Consider the following 20,612-nt stretch of genomic DNA (forward strand, 5'->3'; position numbering starts at 1 on the left):
AATTTACCTGTGAGTATACTGATTGTTCTTCTTAACAGATATTGTTAGGTGCCCGATGCATGAGGAAGAGGGCCTGGTGTCTGTTTCCAGAGCCCATGTAAGAAATATCAGGGGGCAGCATATGTCTGGAGAGGTGGAGGCAGGAGGATCCCGGGGGCTTGTTGGCCAGCCATCCAAATCAAATGAGTACATTCCAAGCTCAGTGAGACTCTGTCTCAATAATAAGATGAATAGACATTAAGATGGCTCAGTGGGAAACAGACAGACAGACAGACAGACAGACAAACTAGCAGCCAAGCTGATGCCCTGATTTCAACCATATGGCCCATAGAGTAGAAGAAAGATCAAAGTACAATTTGTTCTTTATACTCCAGGTGTATGCCTTAGTACGCATGCCTCCCAAAACTGTAGAGCCCAACTGTGGAAGACATCCCAAATTAACTCCAGATAGCCACGCCAAACATATTAGTACCTGTGCATGTACATACGTGTACATACACATGAGCAAATGCATCACTCCTGCACATAGCACTTCATTCTTAGTTCAATCAGCCTTGCTGACGGTGGTGGCTTGGGAGTGCTATGTGCTCATTTCACTGGTGAAGAGACCCCCAGCAGAGACAGCCTCTGTGGCTACGCTAGCTGCCAGAGTATCACCTCTGCACAGGGACACATGTCCCATCCTGAACTCTGTGTGTCCCTCACTGTATATCACAAGGTACAGTTCTTGCAGATAGAAGCCAGTGTCCTGCAACCATCAACAGGAGCTGGATAAGGAAAGTCTGGAGAAGAGAGGGAGCGACTGCCAAAGACTGCTCAGTGCTCTTTGGAAGGAAGGTCTCTGGCTGTCTCTCGGAACGTGGCTTTTAATTTACATATAGTTCTAACAGCTCTGGCCTCTGATTTGTCACATGACAGATTAGAAACAGCAGAACATAAGCAGGAGGTGGCTCGTGACAGGCACAGCTGACAGCAGAAAGCACAGCTGACGGGAGACCAATGTGTACCAAGGCTCAAGCAGGCTTCAGAGTTCAGGAAAGGTTGCTAGGAAAAAACAGTGCTGGAATCACTTGTACTATGAATATTACACTTTCTGCCTTATTTTCTCCATATGGACTTATAAGAACTATCTGGAAAATTCTTTTGATGATCAATGATGTTGTCTAATTAGGAGATTTATTTTTATGGTTTCAGTGAAAATAGCAAGAATTATTATTATTAATCATTACTATTATTACTATTATTATTATTATTATTATTAGTAGTAGTAGTAGTAGTAGTAGTAGTAGTAGTAGTACAAAGTTAAGAAAGATTTGGGGCTGGGGGATAGCTCAGTGGTTAAAGCACTTAATGGTGGATAAAGACCCACAAGCAAGAGTTTGAATCCCCAGACACCAAATAACTATCCAGTGAGCATGTCAACTGTCCTGTAATTTGAGCCAGAGACAGTGAATCTCACCCTGCAAACTCCCCAACCCCCACTGCCAGCAAGCTGGCTAGGAAGACTCTCCTTATTGGTTAGTTCTGAATTTGATTGACAGACTCTGTCTCAGAGAATAGAGTGGAAGAATGAGAGAGGAATGTCCCGGATGTCAATCTTAGCTGCACACACAGACATCCACACAGGGAAGCAGACGCCACACACAAACACATGAGAAGTAGAAAAAGAAAACATGTAAGAGATGAGTTGTACCAACTAAAAACAAATAGACCATGTTTTGCAAATGTATCCAACATTTTGTTTTGTAACTGTGTAGAATGAAAGGTATGAGGAATACATGGGGCCCACAGGTTCCCAGGTCAATGGTCATATTACCCCAGTAGTATAGGATCTGTGGTTAAAGTCAAACTTTACCTTATAAGTTTCCCATGTATGGATTTTAGTCCCTCATGGTGCACAATGACTGTTATTGGTATACACATGAAATAAAAGTGTTGAGATGACCCCCGTGACCAACTGTACCACTCTGAGGATAATTTGCTTGGTTTCTTACCAAGGTCACTATTGTCTCGCTAGAGCGGTAAAGCCACAGCTTGCAGAATGCCTTGTCAGCAGAGCTATTGTTTCACGGTCACTGCTCACGTGGTAGAGGTGGGCTCTGAATGGGCAGCGTCCTGACAGTGGCAGTGGCTCCAATGTGTCATTTTCCCAGAGCTGCTTGATTCCGTTGTGGCAGATTGCAGATGGAACCCCCTTGAGATGATTGCTTTCAGAAAAGGAAAATAGGATGCCTTTAAGTGTAGGGCAAGGTTCTCCCATGTCACCTTGTCTGTGGATGTTTCCTTCATCATAATAATTACTGGTGTTATTATCCGATGTCTGTTTTTCTTGTGCAGCCTGGTTTTGAATCTTCACTTTCTCCTCCTTGGCCTTAGTGATCCCAACGACACTGTAGTTTGGAATTGTGTATGTGTGATCATGTGTGCATGGGTAGGAATACAGTTGTGTCTGTGAACTTTGAGATATAGCAACTAAATATTTTCCAACTAAGTTTAAGCTCTTGATGAGGAGGCAGTACCCAAAGGCGCTGAGAACAGTAATGCAAAGAGTCAAATTACCCAGGTTTAAATTTTGTTCTACCACTTCTGTGTGTATGAATATGTGAGTGTGAATGTGTGCATGTATTTCTGTGTGTGTGTGTGTGTGTGTGTTTACACTTACACATTTTAATGGAGTGATTACTTAACTCTGTCTTTTGTCTCTCCTGGCATCTTAATACATTGGGCACATTACTGTGGTGTTTGCAAGACATCTTTAGAACATTTCGTGTGCTCAGAAACAAACGTGAAAATCAATACGATGCCATTCTAATTATAAAAACAAACGCTGCCTACTTATAAAATGGCTTTCATCAGTTAAGCCTTCCTTGCCCCTCCCGCCCTTATTGCATATGTTTGGCAGTTGCTACCTTCCTGGATCTTGCTTTGTAAAGAAAGTTCATGCTGTAATCACTCTCAGCAGTTCCCATTGTCGTGCTGCACTCAGGGATAGAGTACTGGCTGGGGTTGTTGTCACAGATCCACATCGAACGCACAGGGGAGCTCACACTGCAAAACTCAGGTGGCTGCTATCCAGCTTCCTCTCAGTGAGGCGTCTTCTGCCAATGACACTTGGAACCTTAGCGGGGCACTCAGTGGCAGTATGGAGTGGAAAGTAACTCAGAGGAGCCATCTGCCCTCCCCAGGTTTCCCCCTTTCAGTTGGCCTACCTCTTCCCAGCAGCCAGCTGCCGCAGAAATGCTTTGGAAAGCAGTACTCAGTGGTTTGTAATGACTGGTGCTCCTGGGGAGAAAAGCAACTTCTCTGATCTGGCCACAAGATAAAAGACACTGGACTTAACTTCACTAGTCTGGGCACATCAATAATATCCAACATCCACCATTCACCTGTGCTAAGATTAGATGGGGAAGGTCTTCATGTCTCTGGAGTGAACCAAGTGAAAATTAGTCCAGAGGTCAAGTTCTTGCCTTGGTGAGCAGAAGATTGGACTGAGGGGGTTATTGCTGGGTTTGACATTCCATGTTGAAAATAATATTGGTTATTAATCTCTGCCTTGTCGGTAAGATCTGGGTATAGATTGGCCCGCCACCCCCCCTTCCTGCCCCCGTTCTTTGTGCAGACCCAATTCTGATATGTCCGTCCATGCTTAGAGACCTTAGACCTGCTTCGGCACCTAGCAGTGTGAAGCCCCAGGTGCACTAACAGATCTAAGATGCTTAGGGTGGGAAGATGGCTTGTAAGGTATTTGCTGGCAAACTGTGACAGAGTTCAAGAGCAGACGTTATAACTGCAGAAGTCCAGGTGACGGAGGTAAAGGGAGTTAGAGGGACACAGGTAGACAAGTGGGTTCCCGAAATGTCAGCTTCTTGTTCCCAAAGAGCATAAGAAGACAATGGGAGAGTTGGCAGGAAGGCACAGCGGTGGTAATATAAACAGAACCTGTAGAAGGAGAGGGAGAAGACCATGGCCACAGATAAAACACCCAAACCAGATTCCGAGTAGGGAGTTCAAGCCTTGGGCTTCTCCTTACCAGAGGGTTAAAGCTTTCCTTTTCTTTGAAAGTTGGTCTTCTGTTCTCCCCAGTGTTCAATTATTTGTCTCTGCCACGGAAAGAACTCAGGGATCCCCTAGGCAGCTAACAGCACCTTGTTAAAGTAAGGTGAGTGGTATGTAATAATCGGGTCAAATAACAAGAAACAAATCAGTGGTTTTATCCAGTTCAGAACCCATCAGAGACGCCTGGCATACAGGGAGCTATATAGGTCAGAAGTATTTACCATTTCTTTCCCCTATTTTTATCAACCACGTTTAGTGAATCACTTGGGAAAAAAGGTACACTACCTACTAGTAGTATACTGGTAGTAACATGGAATTAATGTCAGAGATAATGAAAATGTTTAAAAGCAAAATGACTTAGGGCCAGATAGATTAGGGTCTTAATCATCCTTTGTGCGAACTATTGACAGATTTGCCAACTGACGACCTCACCTGTCAAGGTCTTTCTTTCAGCCCCCTTTTCTGCATCTGCATCCATTCATCACACAGTTTAAACTAAGTGCCAAATATTCCAGTCCCCTTGGCATGCCAGCCCTGCCATAGGATCACATAAATACCCCGTGACTCACCTTCCCTATCCCTCAGTTTCTTTTCTGGATTGATTTAAGAGCTGAATAACACAGGGGGCTGAGGATATGGCCAGTTGCTAGATTACACAGCATGCATAGAGCCCTGGGTTCTGTCTTCAGCACACATAGACAGGATGTGAGGGTGTATGTCTGTAATCCCAGCATCCAGGAAATGGAGGCAGTAGGCTCAGAAATGCAAGGTAATCCTCAGTTATCTGATGAGTTTGAGGCCAGCCTGGGCTACATGAGACCCTCTCCTAAAATAAAGGGTAGATAATGGTAGATGTAATTATAACGAGAACTGAAGAACAAGGATAAGAAGCAAATGAATAACAGTATTTTACCACTAGCAACAGAGTGTTGCAGAATGAATGCATTGGCATGATTTCCAACCTGTAGTTATTTGTTGAATTCTCCACGGCTTTTTGTATTCAGAGTGAAAGACCGGGGATAGAATTATCTTTTGAAGTTTTGAAAATATAACATAGACAAACGTTTTTATACGTTTATGCTTTTATGCATTTAATTAGTTGCTTCATAAGAAAAATATTGGAGAAGCATCACAGATTTGAGTCTGGGTAGGTATACTATCAGGAGTCCAGGCTATATTGCTTTCCCGCCATGGCATAACAAATAACCTCAAACTTCATAGCTTAAAATCTTTAGTTTAACATCCCACAGTTCTGCAACATAGAGGCACAGTTGAAGGACACTCCCTTCCTGGTTAAATTAAGAGCGTGAACCCTCTGCTTGCAGCAGTAACTTCCTAAGGGCTCATCTAGCAGTTCAAACGGGAGCTGGGGGGTTGCACAGTCAGGAAAGTGAGTGTGGATTTCCAGTTTTCACTTTACAAGCCAGGCACACTGGTATACACCTGTACACCAGCCATCGGGAAATGGGGGCAAGAGCATCCCTGGGGCTTAAATGAACATCCAGCCTAGCCAAATCAGGGAGCCCCAGCTTCAGCCAGAGACCCTGTCTCCAAAAATAAGGATGGAGAAACAACTGAGGAAGAGACTTGAATCTACCTCTGGTTTCTATCTGGAAACACAGACATGCTTGCACACATACACACATACAAACAGGGGAAATAAAAGCTAACAAACAAGAACTGGATTAATTGAAGGGTCTTCTTTTGAGGTCAAGGAATAAGAATGAACATTAATGGGTATTTCACTGCTGTGACATCAAAGTCACAGGGGAGAAGACTGGATAAGGACAGGGACACTGGGGATTATTTATAGAATTCTACCTATTTCCTTGGTGGTTGAGCCCAAGAGTCTGTAAAGACTCCAAGAGTGCATGAATCATGGAACTGAAGGGTGAAAAGTGAAAAGATCACTTTTTGCATACCTGGGTATGGACACGGTGTTGACTTTCACAGGTAGATTCGTGTGGGAGCATTCAATCCTTCCCAATAAACCCATAGTCCACAACCCGACACTCACCCAGTATTTGCCAAAGGGAAGTACTGTTTATAGTCAAAACCCTCCTTTCCTCTCTGCTCTATCCTCCCTCTCTGAATACAAACAGGACAAAACAGAAAAGCCAAGACCCTCTATAGACTTCCCCCTCCACTCAGCACCTTATCCAGGAGAGCACATTTCAATTCAGCTTTTTCCAATATGCTTCATCTTTCCAGGAAAAACTCTAGATCAACCCAGCAAGATAATGACCTAATTACCTCCACTGATGCCAGAAGCAAATACATGATAGACTGGAATGACTTCAGGGCCATTGCAGCCAATAAGTCAGCTACCCTTCAATAAGATGCATGAAGGATAAAATCAAAGATAGTTATTTTAAGATTAAACATAAATATACCTGGTATCAGTGTGCAAGCCATGCAGAGTGAGTTACATTTCCTGTTAGTTAGAAATATGATGGTTTAAATGTTGTGCATAAGATAGGTGACTGTCAATTTAAGCACATAGTGTACTTCTCCTGGGCACCCCTCATCAATTAGTTCATTTAGTTGAAAATTAAAATTTAGCCATAGATAATGTTGCTAACACGTATTTAAGAAGAGGGGGCATTTAGTAAGAAAACAACAGGGAAAATGTGGTTTGGGATTTGCTTACAGTTAGTACTTTATTTGAGTTCAGATACATGGCAGCAATTTGAAGCCTGTATGTCTGTATCTCTTCCCTTTATTCTCTTCAGCCTCTTGGAGCTCTTCTGGAGATCAATGGTCAGGATTCAATGTGGGGGTTGAATGTGTCCCTTTGGTAAATGCCAGGATTTCTGTGAAGGTGCTGGAGGCCGAGGCAGAGCTAGGGTTTAGGTCACAGAGGTCAGACTTTAAAAAAATGTATTCTATGCCCTTAAGGTAGAAAAGGTCGGTGGTAAGCCAACTAACTCCCAGTTTGTTAACAGACTAGGGCGTTTGCATAGTGCAAAAAGGAGTCAAGTCATTGGAGATCTATTTAACAGATGGATTTATTCCATTCTGTGGTAGTTAGATGTGAGAAAGGTGCCTTTATGCCTGGTTTACTATTTTCAGATCTATTCGCCTTCCCCATTCTTCCATTTCTTTCTAGTTAGCTGACTCTAAATCCTGTGCCTCCAGGGCCTACCCTTGGCCAAACTCACCTCGGTTTCGTATTTTGCAGAGTAAGATGCAGTCACTGTGAAATGCTTTTATTAGGGAGGGCCCCTGGGTCAATCTCCATTCACTTCTGTGAGCAAGCCAGCATCATGTACAACTGAAGATAAGTGAGACCGTATCACAGCACAAGCAATGGCAGCTTCCGCCACACAGAGAATCTGATTACCTCTGGCAGCCATCTGTTTGACTTAAATCTGATTGTATGAGTGTGGCTACCAAGTTTGGTAATGAAGCTACTTGTTAAACCTGTTTTGTTCTAGGTATAGTCTCTTTGAAATAGCACCATTCTTAAGCACTGCTCTGTAGGGCATCAGACTCAGATGAGAAATTCCTACTGATGGAGACAAGTCCTAACTCTCTCACGTAATGGTTCGTAATCTTCGCATCAAGCTGTGTTCATGCAAACACATGCCTGTTATCAATCATAACATGTTTCTTTGTAGTAAATTCAGCTAATGTTCTGTGATTTTGCATAATACACAATTGAATGCATCTTTCTTTTTTTTATGAAAGGTGTTGGCTCACAGTGCTCGAGCTTTTGAAGGCTCTGAGAATTTGTTTTCTGTAGTAATTTTATTTCTTTAGTGTTCTTTTAAGGAAGTCACTACTGTCTCAAACTTACAATTTAAGTAAATAAAATGTTTTATACAATGTGATCAAATGGAGTCAACACGGATGACATGGTTTTAATTGAAATTTCATCTCAACCGAAGGTAGAGTCACCTGTATATGATTTTTGTTTAATAATGTGGTTTTTTTGGGGGGTGGGTGGGTGCAGTTAGTGCTAATCTTTAACAGTCCTCATTATTAACTGATAGGGAGAAGGCTTTCTGGCCAGAATTTTTAATATAGTTGAATAATTTAGATCAATGGATTTGTTGATAGTAGGTTTTTGATGCTAGGAAGCAAATATCAGTGCTATTTTAGAATATATTTTATAGAAGACTGAGCATGTTTAAAATTGCACAGAAATTACCAGGGAAGCCACATGGTGAGAACCTCCGGCTCTTTGGAAGAGACTTCCGGTTGAGCAGGGTGGCTTCTTCCTGGTCCGTCTGTGTACGGGGGCAGTGCACTAATGCAGCATGTTCCACCTTCCCTTACCTCTCTGCCTTGCTCTTGTTCTTCTTGTTGCTTGAAGAAAGCCCGACACTTTAGAGTCAGGTCTCCAATGCACATCATAAAGAGATCATTTTTCCTATTCCAAAATGAAGCCAACTGAAAGCTGAATGGCAGGTTGCCTATAAATATCACCAGTTGTAATGTCTCTGTTTATGCCTGTCTTTTAACTACACACTACTTTTCAGGAGGCTGTGCAGAAAGGCTCACAGGTCTGCTCTGGCTTCAAAGGACCCAAGTTCCTCTTTGTGCAAGTCTGTCACTGGAATTTAACCCCAGCCTATCTTATGACTGTTAGGACTTATCTTACACTCTGGACTCTACCTGGAAATGCCCAGGCTATGCATGCAAATGACTATCATTCAACCTGGTGAGTCCATCATAGATACATCTCTGAACCTCCTTTATGTGAGCCCATTAGGTAGTGAGCTAGAGGGAGGTAGAGTGGTATTCTCAGAAGGAGGTGTTTGCCATAAAAATGGAAGGATGTACCTCTCAGCCCACGTACTGGGGCACTGGTCCTTAGGATGGGATGAGAAACAACTGGGAAGTCCAAAGCCCTCCTATTCTCTGCCAAGCTCCTTTGCCTCTCTCTCACCCTCTCCATCCTTGCCTCTCTCTAAGCATTTTTGTACTTTCTCTCCTTTGACCAGCATATCCTGCTCTTTGGCTCATAGAGAAGTGGGGTTGGCTAGTCTGCAGTGGTCATATTAACACAAACTTCAGGCATTCTGAGACTGCCTCTGATCTCCAATTCCAGAGTCTTTGGGTGTTGCAAATGAACTCTGTCGGACCTCTAGCTTGGGTTCTGGAAGTCACCTTTCAGAGTCCCTGCCTCTTCTAAGGCCTGGGCATAGGTTTATAATGACCTTAGTGAGTGCTAATGCCTGTGCAGTGAGATTTAACATTCTCTGATGCTCTCTAGCTGCCCTGTCTGAACAATGGGAACTGTAAGCTATGACTGAAAGATGAGCTAAGAAAAAAGGCAAGCGTGTGTGTGTGTGTGTGTGTGTGTGTGTGTGTGTGTGTGTGTGTGTGTTGGGGGAAGGAACTATGCTTAGAATAAAACATGTAGATCAGAGGTTTGGATTTAATCCCAAGTAGAAAATCCCCCAGTATGCTGCTGGCATATAATCCATTAAAGAGCAATATCAAACCTAAAGACTGGACACTACTCTGATGTACTAAGGATTTAAAAAGCAAGCCAAGGACAAAGAATGTGTTACTAAATTAGTAGAATGTTTACCTACTATATCTAGAGCCCTGGGTTTGATCCCACTCTAGCCCCACTGGGCATAGTAGTACACTGCATGCCTGTAATCACAACACATGGGAGGTAGAAGCATAACATCATGAGTCAAGGCCATCCTTGACTACATAGTGAGCTCAAGTCTCTGCTAAGCTATATGCAAAATTCTTTATTAAGAAAAGCCAAACATAGCATTGTACTATGAGTTAGATTATATATAATCTGGGTTTCAAGGCTATCTGACAAGGTCATCTCTGGGATAGAAGGCAATGGGACCTCAAACAACTGAAATGTTGGTGAATGTCAAAAATATTCCAGAGTAGAGAGGCAAAGTTATTGTAGAGCTCCCAATCAGCTAAATAGGTGTTATCTGTCACATGACATAGGTGTTATCATGGGTCATATTCACTCTATGCTAGAAATTATAAGCACAAGATGTCTAACAAAGAGCCCACTGGCTTTCTGTGGCCCAGGGGAGCTACGAAGGTAGCCCAGCACGAAATTGTAGATGTACTTAGCATTATAAGGTATTTTTGTGATTTTTTTTTTCTAAGTCAGTTGTGTGGTTTTTAGGTGTGAACTTTGTAGATGATCATATCTTCTCTTGTCTCAGGGTCAAGAGCATGAATCAGAAGCCTATAACATTTAAGCTACTTAGTAACCTTGTGAGGTAAAGATTATTATTCTATGGTATGACTAAAGAAAATGAGGTTCAAAAGTCTCCAGTAACTATGGGTGGCATTTTGAATGAAAATAATCCTCTGTAGCCTCACAGTTTTGAACACTTGGTCCTTAGTTGGTAAGACTATTTAGGTAGGTTTAAGGGGTGTGGCCTTGCTGTCAGAAGCACTTCATTGGATTCACGGTTTGAGATTTCAACACATCCTTCAATTGCAAGGATTCTGTCTCTGCTTATGGCTTTTGTTTTCTTCTTTTTTTCTTTTTTAAAAGATTTCTTTTATTTGTTATATAAAAGTACACTGTAAGGTCTTTAGACACACCAGTAGAGAGCATCAGACCTCATTACAGACAGTTGTAAGCCACCATGTGGTTGCTGGGATTTGAACTCAGGGCCTTTGGAAAAGCAGTTAGTCCTCTTAACCACTGTGCCATCCTTCCAGCCCATGGCTTTTGTTTCAAAACACACACTCTGGCTTGCTGTTCCAACCACCTCACCTCTGCACTATCATCATGGACTATTATCTCTCTGGAAATATAAGCCAGAATAAACTCTTTACTCAATAAGTTGCCTTAGTTATGATCTTTTACCACATCAACAAAAAAGTAATTAACACACCATATTGCCTTGAGAGGATGGAGCCAGTATTTGGGGACTTGAGTACACAGCGGCCTGGAGCTAGAAACTTCTCTGTCCCACAAGGATGTGTTCCTGTTCTCATAGTTAGAGGCAAGGGAGAAGGTGCTATCATCTGGACCTGAGAGCCACCTGCGATCAGAAAGGAAACTCTGGCTTAAAAAATGTTGACTGGGGATATTATTATCTGGTGATTTGAGTCAAAAGCAAAGCAGCATATGGCAATGCAAATATGGTTGGAATGGGTACAGGGGGTTAGGCATTAGGCTTCAGGATCCCTGAATATCTTGACTGGTCCTTTGCTTTCTGTGCACTGATCTCGCCTTTATTGTGTGCCAGGATGTTAATTGTTCTAAGCGCTTTTCTGCTGTGATTTTTTTCTCACTGATATACCACAGACTGAAGACATCTTGCCCAAAATTCTTGGTACCAAAAATCTTTCACATTTCTATATCATTTGAACATCTTTAATCTGAAAATCCAAAATCTAATGCCTTTTTAATGCCACGAGTTAAAGAGAATAGCTTAAGTTGAAAAAATATGGAAGAAGTCACATCAATAAATATAAATCAATGTGTGATATTTACTTGAAAATGTTTTTAAAACATTGTCTAGGATGAAGTTTTCAGTTTGTCTGGTTTGGTTTTATGCTGCAAAGTTTAGCTCTGTATTTGAGCTTTCTCAACAACTCACTGTTTAGCCCAGGCTGGCCTCAATATTTTTTTACACGATATAAATTTAGGTATCTTTGACATACCTAAAAAAAAAAAAAAGAGATGGCAGTGGAGAGCTTGACTTTATTCACACACAGCTCTGCACATTTTCTTGTCGTGCCCAAATTGAACCAAGGAAGAGTCTCTCCCTCACATTCTTGATGGAATAGAGTGTAAATCAGTTTGGGTTATCATCAGGTTCACATGGAAAAGCCAAAGTTCTCTTGAAGTTGGAAGTTGAATTAAGTGGTTTATAAACCTTGAGTTTCTAACATTAGGAACCATTGAGTCCTGTCTGCAGCAAAGGCAACAATTAGGCATATGGTAGCTACCTTGTAGAACACTGCCCTCCCTTTCAGGCAGCTCCCATCTTCCTGAGATCAGCGTCATCTTCCTGAGAGCATTTATAATGATGAGGTGTGGGAACTCTTGCTGCAATCCCCTCCCAGATGGAGGGGTTTTGAGTGGGGGAGGTTATTGGCCCAGCAACTGAGTTTCAAGTCACACCTCCCAGACATTTACGTGCAGTTCAGCCCTAACTGCTTCTAGCTTTGAGTTTAGGGTAGGTGCTAGAGTATAGATGCCTGGGAATGTTAACTGAGGAGGACTATGTGTCATGGGGAGCCATCTTCCGTGCTGGGTGCAGATTTCCAAATGCATCTGTCCAAATGAACCATGCTTCCTTCCCATAATGCCCCTATCATTGCTATGTAAATAGACCCAAAACACTCACTGGGGTCTCAAGATAACTTTGGTGGAATGACTTTGATTTGTCATTGTTAGAGGAGGAGGAAGAGGAGGAGGAGGAGAAGGAAGAGGAGGGGATAGATTTGTTTATACCTCTCCAGGAGAAGAATTCTCACAAGAACACACCGATTATCTTCCCTGTGGTCATTCTCTTCTTCCTAGATACCTGTGACAATTTTAAAATGTGCTAAATGTGGTACAAATTCCATGAATTCTGATGAGAAGTGATTTAAAAGGGCTTCTCAATCAGAAGACAGAAGCAATAATAATTCAGTAAGAAATTTTAAAAGAAAGAATTAACTCCCATGATAGGATTTATTATCAAGAAAACAAAATGCCCAATATTTTATTAGATTGGGAAATATTTACTTATGGTAGAATAGAATATTTGTACTTTAGATACTATAGTAAATTAACCTTCAATGTCTCTTGCTTCAGTGATGCCAAGAGGCTTTGAGGGAGTCCTGGACCTAGGGCTAAGCCATTCTTGTTTACTATATGTTGCATTGAATGGTACAGTAAATGAAACAGATTAGATACCTGCGAAAACAGAAGGAGGTGGAAGTCACACACACATGTGTGTAAGCTATAGTTATGGCTGGACAATTCAAGAGTGCTTTGTTAAAAAAAAGTCTAGAATGAAATACACAGATATGTAAACTATGCAGTGTAATGCAGAAGGCTATGTGATTAAAGCACAATAAATTATGTCTCAAGGACCACCAAAGGCCATGCACAGTAGTACACACTTGCATTCTCAACTACCAAAGAGGCTGAGGCAAGAGTATGTCTTGAGCCCAGGAGTATTAAGCCATTTCCAGATAACAAAGGAACACTTAAATTTTTCTGAAAATATTTTATAAATATCATTCTGTGTATCCACAGAAAACTCTTGAGAAGACTATCTATGTTGACACTAATTTGAAAGAGAGAATTCTTATAAAGACAGTGAATTTTCAGACGCCACTTGTTGACAGTATTTCCTTAGTAGTTATGGGACAAGGAAGGTGAGGAAGTTATTTTAGAAGCTCATATTTAGGATGTTTACCTACAAATTTAAAATGATTGCAATGGGGGAACATTGTCAAGAATCCCTGAGACAGAAAATGTTCTTGCAGCTGTAGCATAATGAGCGGTACAAATTTACAGTGCTCAGTTCTAACGAACAGTGAGGGAGTTAACGGGGAGAGAGAGAGACTGAGACTGGATGGAGTGCTTGTTCCTACAATCTTCACACCTAGCTTCCTATGAAAGGGCAGAGTGATCTATATATATAATTTTAGTACCACTTTCCTGGTATAATTAATTTATTTTACCTTTTCTTAATATGATTGGTGAGCATTAATTTTTTTAACACATACTACATTTTCCCCATTTGTGGGAAAGGAATGATATGAAATTAAATCTGTATGATGGCACTGATTAATTGCATTTCTTATTAATTTTGTTCAGTTGCAAATGAGCTTATAAAGAATATGAAGCAGGCATCAAGACTAATCTGCTCAACGAATACGTGATGTTGCATTTTGTAAAGCCAGTTGGCTATTTGTCTATTGTATTCCAATCCTTTCTTTTTGTATATGAGTGCAATGTGCATACATGTATATGGTATGTGTGTACCTGTATATTGGGTCAGAAAACAAAGAAAGCATCAGGTGTCTTCCTTCATTACTCGGCACTTGATTTCTTTGAGGCAGGTCTTCTCTGAACATTAAGCTCACAGGTTTGACTAAGCTGGCAGCCAACAACTTTTCCTCCTGTCTGTCTCTATTCTATGCTTATAGGGACTTGTAAGACTATAAGTGACTAGGGGTTGGGGATTTAGCTCAGTGGTAGAGCGCTTGCCTAGCAAGCGCAAGGCCCTGGGTTCGGTCCCCAGCTCCGAAAAAAAAAAAAGAAAAGAAAAGAAAAGAAAAAAAAAAGACTGTAAGTGACTTATTAATGAGCTCTGGGTTCCAAACTCAGGTCTTTATAATCAGGTAGTACTTTCCTACTAAGTTTTCCAGTCCTCTGAGGGGTGTGTGTGTGTGTGTGTGTGTGTGTGTGTGTGTGTGTGTGTGTGTGGTATATGTGTGTATATTCTTGTATTATAATGAATCTTTGTATTATGTGTATATGTATGTAAATTTTCTTGTGTGGGGGCACATTTATATGTACACTTGGAAGCCAAGTGATGACGTCTTGTATTTTTCTTGCTTGCTCTATGCTTTATTTATTGAAGCAGAGTCTCTCGCTGAATCCAGAGCTCATAATTTGGTTTAATCTAGGCAGGCGATGCAGGAGGCCCGTGTGCCTGACTCTTGCGTGCTGGGATTACAGGTTTCATGTGGGCTGCCTTGCCTACCAGGCATTTACGTGAGTGCTGTGGACCTGAGCTCCAGTCCTCACACTTATATAGTAAGCCTAGGGCATGACCCCAGACCCATACTGGTCAATTTTACATTTTCTCTCTCTTAAAAACAAGATTTACTTTTATTGCTTACATGTATGTGTGTCTGTATGTGTGCATGTATCTGCCTCATGAGTCAGAAAAGAGCATTGGAATCCCTGGAGCTGGAGCTGTAGGTGTTATGAGCCACCATATAGGTCCTGGAAACCCAACCACAGCGCTCTGAAGGAGCAACCAGTGCTCATAACTGATGAACCATCTGCCCAGCTCTCTATGCTCGTTCCTGTTAGCTTAAATTGGACTTGTCAGCACCACTTCTGGAGCTGGATGGATGTCAGAGGGCAGAGGAGATGAATTCCCGTTCTAATAACATAAGAAATAGAAAAGAAAGGCTCCAATGGTAACAAAGTCCAGCAATAAAAACAACATCAAAAGCTGAGGAGCTTTGACTGAGGGCAGATGCGGTCCAAGCCTCTGTGTCCTTAACACCCTTAATCATGTAAGTTGCATGTTACCTATAGAAACACTGCAAACCTGGGAACCCCAGGCGACCACTCCAGAATCACTGTTGTTTGGGAACAGGGACATCAGGAGACAGCACTGAAATATTCCATAGCTGTCCTGTATTGATCACTCTCACACTGAATAATAAGAGGGATTTTAGTTATAGAGACTCTTAGATGGACTTCCGGTTCCACTGGATAAAAGGGGGTGCACTTTCAAGTCCACTGTTATAGTTGATGACAAAATTTAAACTATCTAGACAACGCTCCCAGGCTGGTTCTTTCTGTTGTAAGAAGGCAGGAATGACAGCTTCAAGAATCAAGGTCTTTTTACGAACATGTCACACGAGGTCTGCGTATTCTATTCCAGTATTTTTTGCTTATATTTGTTTGGTGTCTTGAACTTCATTTTCCAGGCACATTGGAAAGGCATGAGACAGGAGAAAGAGCAAGGATTATTCTCAACTGCGGCGATGATGCGCAGCTTGTCAGATCTGAGCCTACGCTGTCAGTGGCCTCAGAGACACACAAGCACAAAAGTGTAGAGCAGAAGTCATCCAACTCCCACCTGCCTGGGCCAGTCCCCTGCCCTGGTCTGCAGCTGGAGTCCTCATGTCAGGTGAGTCTGCGTCTATCCCGTGTTCCACAAGAACACGGCAACTGGGGTAAGAAGCAGTGGGACCCTAACCCCTCTGCACAAGCCATCTGCCCAGTGATGCTGGGGAGAACAGGACAAGGGAGCCTGACTCTAGAGTGAATGTTACCCTTGTGATGACATTTGTGACAGTAGAGCTTATCAAAAATTAAGTTACTATCCCATCAACTTGGTTTTAGGTAGTGATTGTGTTCTGTAGTTCTGATCCATTTTTAATTCTTCAGTTGATTTTGTTTAGTCTCTTTTACTCAGACTTGCAGCTCATTTACACCAGCCTCATTACTTTCCTTTTCTCAGCATGTTATAGTAATTTCATATAGTTCTTTTGGGTTTTTTTTTTTTTCAGAGCTGGGGACCAAACCCAGAGCCTTGTGCTTGCTAGGCAAGCGCTCTACCACTGAGCTAAATCCCCAACCTCATATAGTTCTTTTAAGGTATCATTTTCCATTTTTATCCATCATGCTATCTTCTTAGTATTTTGACCTGTGCTTTGGTATATATGGGCATACTTAGAATTTTTTCGTGTAAATATTTTTTCATAATATTATTCAATATATTTTCATAGTTGTAAGGGCCACTTCATGTTTGATTGTTTTTATTGGTGACATAAATTATTTTCTTTTTAATAATTTATATATACATTTCCAGTAACATGTTCGAACCTAAACATGATTTTAGAAAATCAGAGTAGGGTCTTGAGAGGTTGCTCAGTGGTCAAGAGCTCTTGCTGCCCTTCCAGAGGTCCCATAGTTCGATCCTAATATCCACACAGTCCTCACAGCTGTGTGTAGCTCCAGGGACCCGATACCTGTGTCTTTCTTGGGCACTTGCTCTCACATGCATATACATATGTGTAGACATACATGCATATACATAATTGAAAACTGCCTAAATAAAATAATGTCATAATTATTTGAGTGAGCATGTAGAAATTAAGGTTTCTAAACCAGGATTTGTGTATTATTTCCATTTCCTGTTATTTCCATCTTCTTAGTAAAGACAGCACAGATCCCATTTTTATCTTGTGTGTACATTTATATTAAAAGCAGAAGATGTCTTGTCATTCATCAAGGTGACAGAAGCCAAGCCACACATTTGAGCTTCCATACCAACCTTGCAGGTTTAGGGACCTGACTTAGATATTGTCTCAGTCCAGTACTTGGTAGCTTTTGAGATCTGAGATGGTAATTGGACACCTAATAAGTTTGTTACCGCAACAGTGTTGACGTGCTAAACAGTGAGAAGTATGACTGGAATCATACTTCACTGCTTGAACATCCAGTCTCAAAGTGCAAAGCTGGATGATTCTACAGCACAGATATCAATACAGGTCCCCCTGGTCCTTGGGATGCCAGCCTCGGGGTATTGATTGATTCACACTGAGTTCTGAAAATCAGATACAGTCACCTCTCAGCCCACAGGCCAGTACTTCACCAAGTCATGGTTGAAATAGGATGAAAATCTCCTAAAGAGTGTATTTCTCTTTCTACTCTCTCTTTTAAACAACCCACATCAATTTATGTTTTCCCTTTTTAGAAGTTAAGCCTGTGGATAGCAATAGCACGTTCTTTCTACTTTCTCATTGTTTTGAGGTTGCCAAATGTGCTCTTTGTTTTCATTTATTTATTTTGGCCTACTCTATGTGTGTAGACATGGTGTACATGTAGTGTTTATAGAGGCCCAAAGAGGAGATCAGATTTCCTGGAACTGGAGTTACAGATAATTGTAAGACACCATGTGGATGCTGGGAACTGAATGTAGGTCCTCTGAAGAGCAGTGTTCTTAACTACAGAGCAATTGTTCCAGACTTACCTGTTAGCATCCCTAACAGGAAGTCAAGATTTTGGAAGGATTCTTATGTAGCTATAATCGCATTTTGATTGAATCATATGTGGCTCCAACTATCATAACGACACGGACCATTTAGTATAATAAGCGTGCACCGTGGTAGAGTAGGGATTGTTCTGGAATGGTAGATAAGACTTAGGTATCCTTTGACCTGTCTGTTTCAGAGACAGAGGTATAAGGTCTGTGGGGGGAAAAATCACTTTTACTGGGTGCCAGGTTTTCTGGTTGGACTCCCAGAAGGTAGATAAACTGATTGTTGTTCCTTTCTGAAGCTCAGTTACCCTTTAGGTAGTGGTAACAGTGTATACACATTTCATTTTCTATATATAATTTTGTTTCTTTCTTGACTTCAGGAAGCAATAAAATGCCCTGGTATTGTCATCCTACTTGTAGGCTGATGTCCACTCTATTTTCTAGTTGTTGCCCTTTACCGGAGCTGTCTACAATCTGCGGCCTTTGTTCTTTGTAGTGGAGAAGCAAAGGAGACAGAACAGTCACTGCTTTTCCTCTACACACTCCTGCTGTTACTAGATTTGCTGTGGCTGCGGGATCTTGTATTTGTGCTTCTCTTTTGCACCTTGCACGGTTTTGTGCAATGTCTTCATTGTCTGTCAGTCCTGTGTTGTTTTAGGATGTGTTTTAGAGCAGGGTGCTGAGCTCATTTTATCTTAAAGTATGGCATTTCAGAGGTAAACTTGTACATTATTAATATACTTCTGTGTGCATGTGATGTGTATGTGGGAGTCTGGGCACACATGTCCTGATATACATATGAAGTTCAGAGAACAACTTCAGGTGCTGGTCTTTGACACCCACATTGCTGAAGATGAGGTCTCTGTGGCTTGCTGTCATATATGCCATTCCGGGTGGATGTCCTGCAAGCTTCCGGGAATCTCTTACTCTCTTCTCTGCCTCTCTTCTCAACATAGGAGCACAGTGATTATAAATGTCTGATACTGTGCCCGCTTTCCCATGAATTCTGAGGGCTCAAACTTAGTTTTTCATATTTGTAAACGCTCTATCCACTGAGTCATCTCCCAGCTCATAAGCAATTTACTATATAATAAATGCTTCATGAATTTCACAAGGAAAACAATCTTTAATAAGTGCATGAATAATATTCATCCTGTAAGTGGAGAAAATGGAAGCCAACAAGCCTGAGAGTTTTAGGCCATCCAAGATTGCATTGTATCTCTGCTTGTGTTTGTGTATATGTGTTAATGTTAGTGCCTCACAGGCAGACTACTGGACTGCAATGGCATAGACAACTTAGACAGAGCAGAACATTTAGAACTCAATGTTGGCTAATATTTGGACATTTCTAGAATGTTCTATTCAGTTTCTCTTCATGCACTTGGGTTATACATATAAATTGGGAGAGCAGGTTATGAAGAGGACAGAAAATGTTATAAAATCATTTTAAAATGTATCCACTTTGAATTGCTGTAGGTGCAGAAATGGCTGTTAGACAAAGAGAGATCTTTAGGATGAGAGTCAGAGAGTCATAGTCTTAAAGGATTTACAGGATACAATAACCATATTGATGTTGGGAGCTGCTGTTCTTAGATTGGGCAAGAGGATAAAACAGGATAGAATCTATTTAAATAGCAGTGGGAGAAGTTTAACTGTGAGGTGGGGACTAAACTCATTGCTATATGACAGTCATCTTTGCAGCTACATAGTATTTTAAGAAGAAAAGTCCCATTTGTTCATTAGTTAGTTGGTTGGTTTTTGTTTGATGAGTCTATGTGTTCAGTCTTTTTATTGTGCCTATTATCTATAAAATGAGTAAATGGATAAACAGGATTATTTTAATGGACATAACTTATGACATTTGCAATGTCTGAGAACTCTGCTGAACCAAGCAGAACCTGTCTCTCCCTGCTTGCTTTCTTGCTTGTTTGCTTGCTTCCGGTTGTACAGTCTAATGTGGTGACACTGAAATAAAGACGACAGTTTAAGTTGGTGTTTAGAATAAGACCAGAACAAATTGTTAAACACATGCATTTTGGGTCCATGCAATTAAATAAACAATTACCCATTTTTTTGGTTCTGTTGTTTTAAGAGGTCTGCTGGGGGATTTAAGATCACAGATGTGATGTGTTTTATTTGTTAGGACAGTGATGACCATGAAGAAGGTTATGTGAGTCTCTCAGTAAAAATAAGGGAGCGAATGTTTTAGGTCACAGATCAGATCTTTGCCTAGGTTTCTTCTAAGCTCTGCTGTTGAGTGGAGGGTATTCAGGGAGACCTGACATTACAGTAACAGGTGGTGGCCCAGACGTGATATACTGCCTGTAGCTTGCTGACCTACGGTCTAGGAGTCGTCTTTTCACTGGAAGGTTAGGAGGTATCGGGAGGTCATGAAAGGAATCTGCAACTCCTCTTCCTTCCATGTCTGAAATTTTAATAAAGTCATTTATTTCCATTCCATATTTTAGTGTGTATGTATGTCCTTACTTATGTTTATATGATGTGATGTAAATTAGAATAATTTACATCAATATATTATATTCTATTCTTGAATAGAAAACAATTCTTTTATGTACTGGGGACACCATCTTTTGTTAAGTAAACAAACAACCAAATAATAACCAAAACACCCTGCAAATGATGATTTCCAGTAAAATTGAGTATTTGTGTGTGTGTGTGTATGTGTAAGTTGAGGGGTGTGTGTGTGTATGTGTGTGTGTGTGTGTGTGTGTGTGTGTGTGTGTGTGTGTGTGTAATAGAATGTTAGGAGCAAGCATGTCCCATTACAGGAAGCCTGTGGTTTACCCGCACTTATCCTGCAGCCTTACCTAGCCATTCTCCCAGGGACATTAAAACTTTTGTCCCAAT

At 41.3% G+C, this 20,612-nt stretch overlaps 1 protein-coding gene across 3 annotated transcripts in view; it reads left to right on the top strand.

Moving 5' to 3' along the window:
• Window positions 1-20,612, top strand: part of Wdr72 (WD repeat domain 72) — a 183,232-nt gene that overhangs the window by 48,452 nt on the left and 114,168 nt on the right. For all 3 annotated transcript variants that reach the window (XM_039081139.2, XM_063265177.1, NM_001135719.1), the window contains exon 14: window positions 15,685-15,887. In XM_039081139.2, the coding sequence (XP_038937067.1) occupies window positions 15,685-15,887 (203 nt within the window). The remainder of the gene's footprint in view (window positions 1-15,684; window positions 15,888-20,612) is intronic.

This window comes from Rattus norvegicus, chromosome 8, assembly GCF_036323735.1.
Source record: "Rattus norvegicus strain BN/NHsdMcwi chromosome 8, GRCr8, whole genome shotgun sequence".
NCBI lineage: Eukaryota > Metazoa > Chordata > Mammalia > Rodentia > Muridae > Rattus > Rattus norvegicus.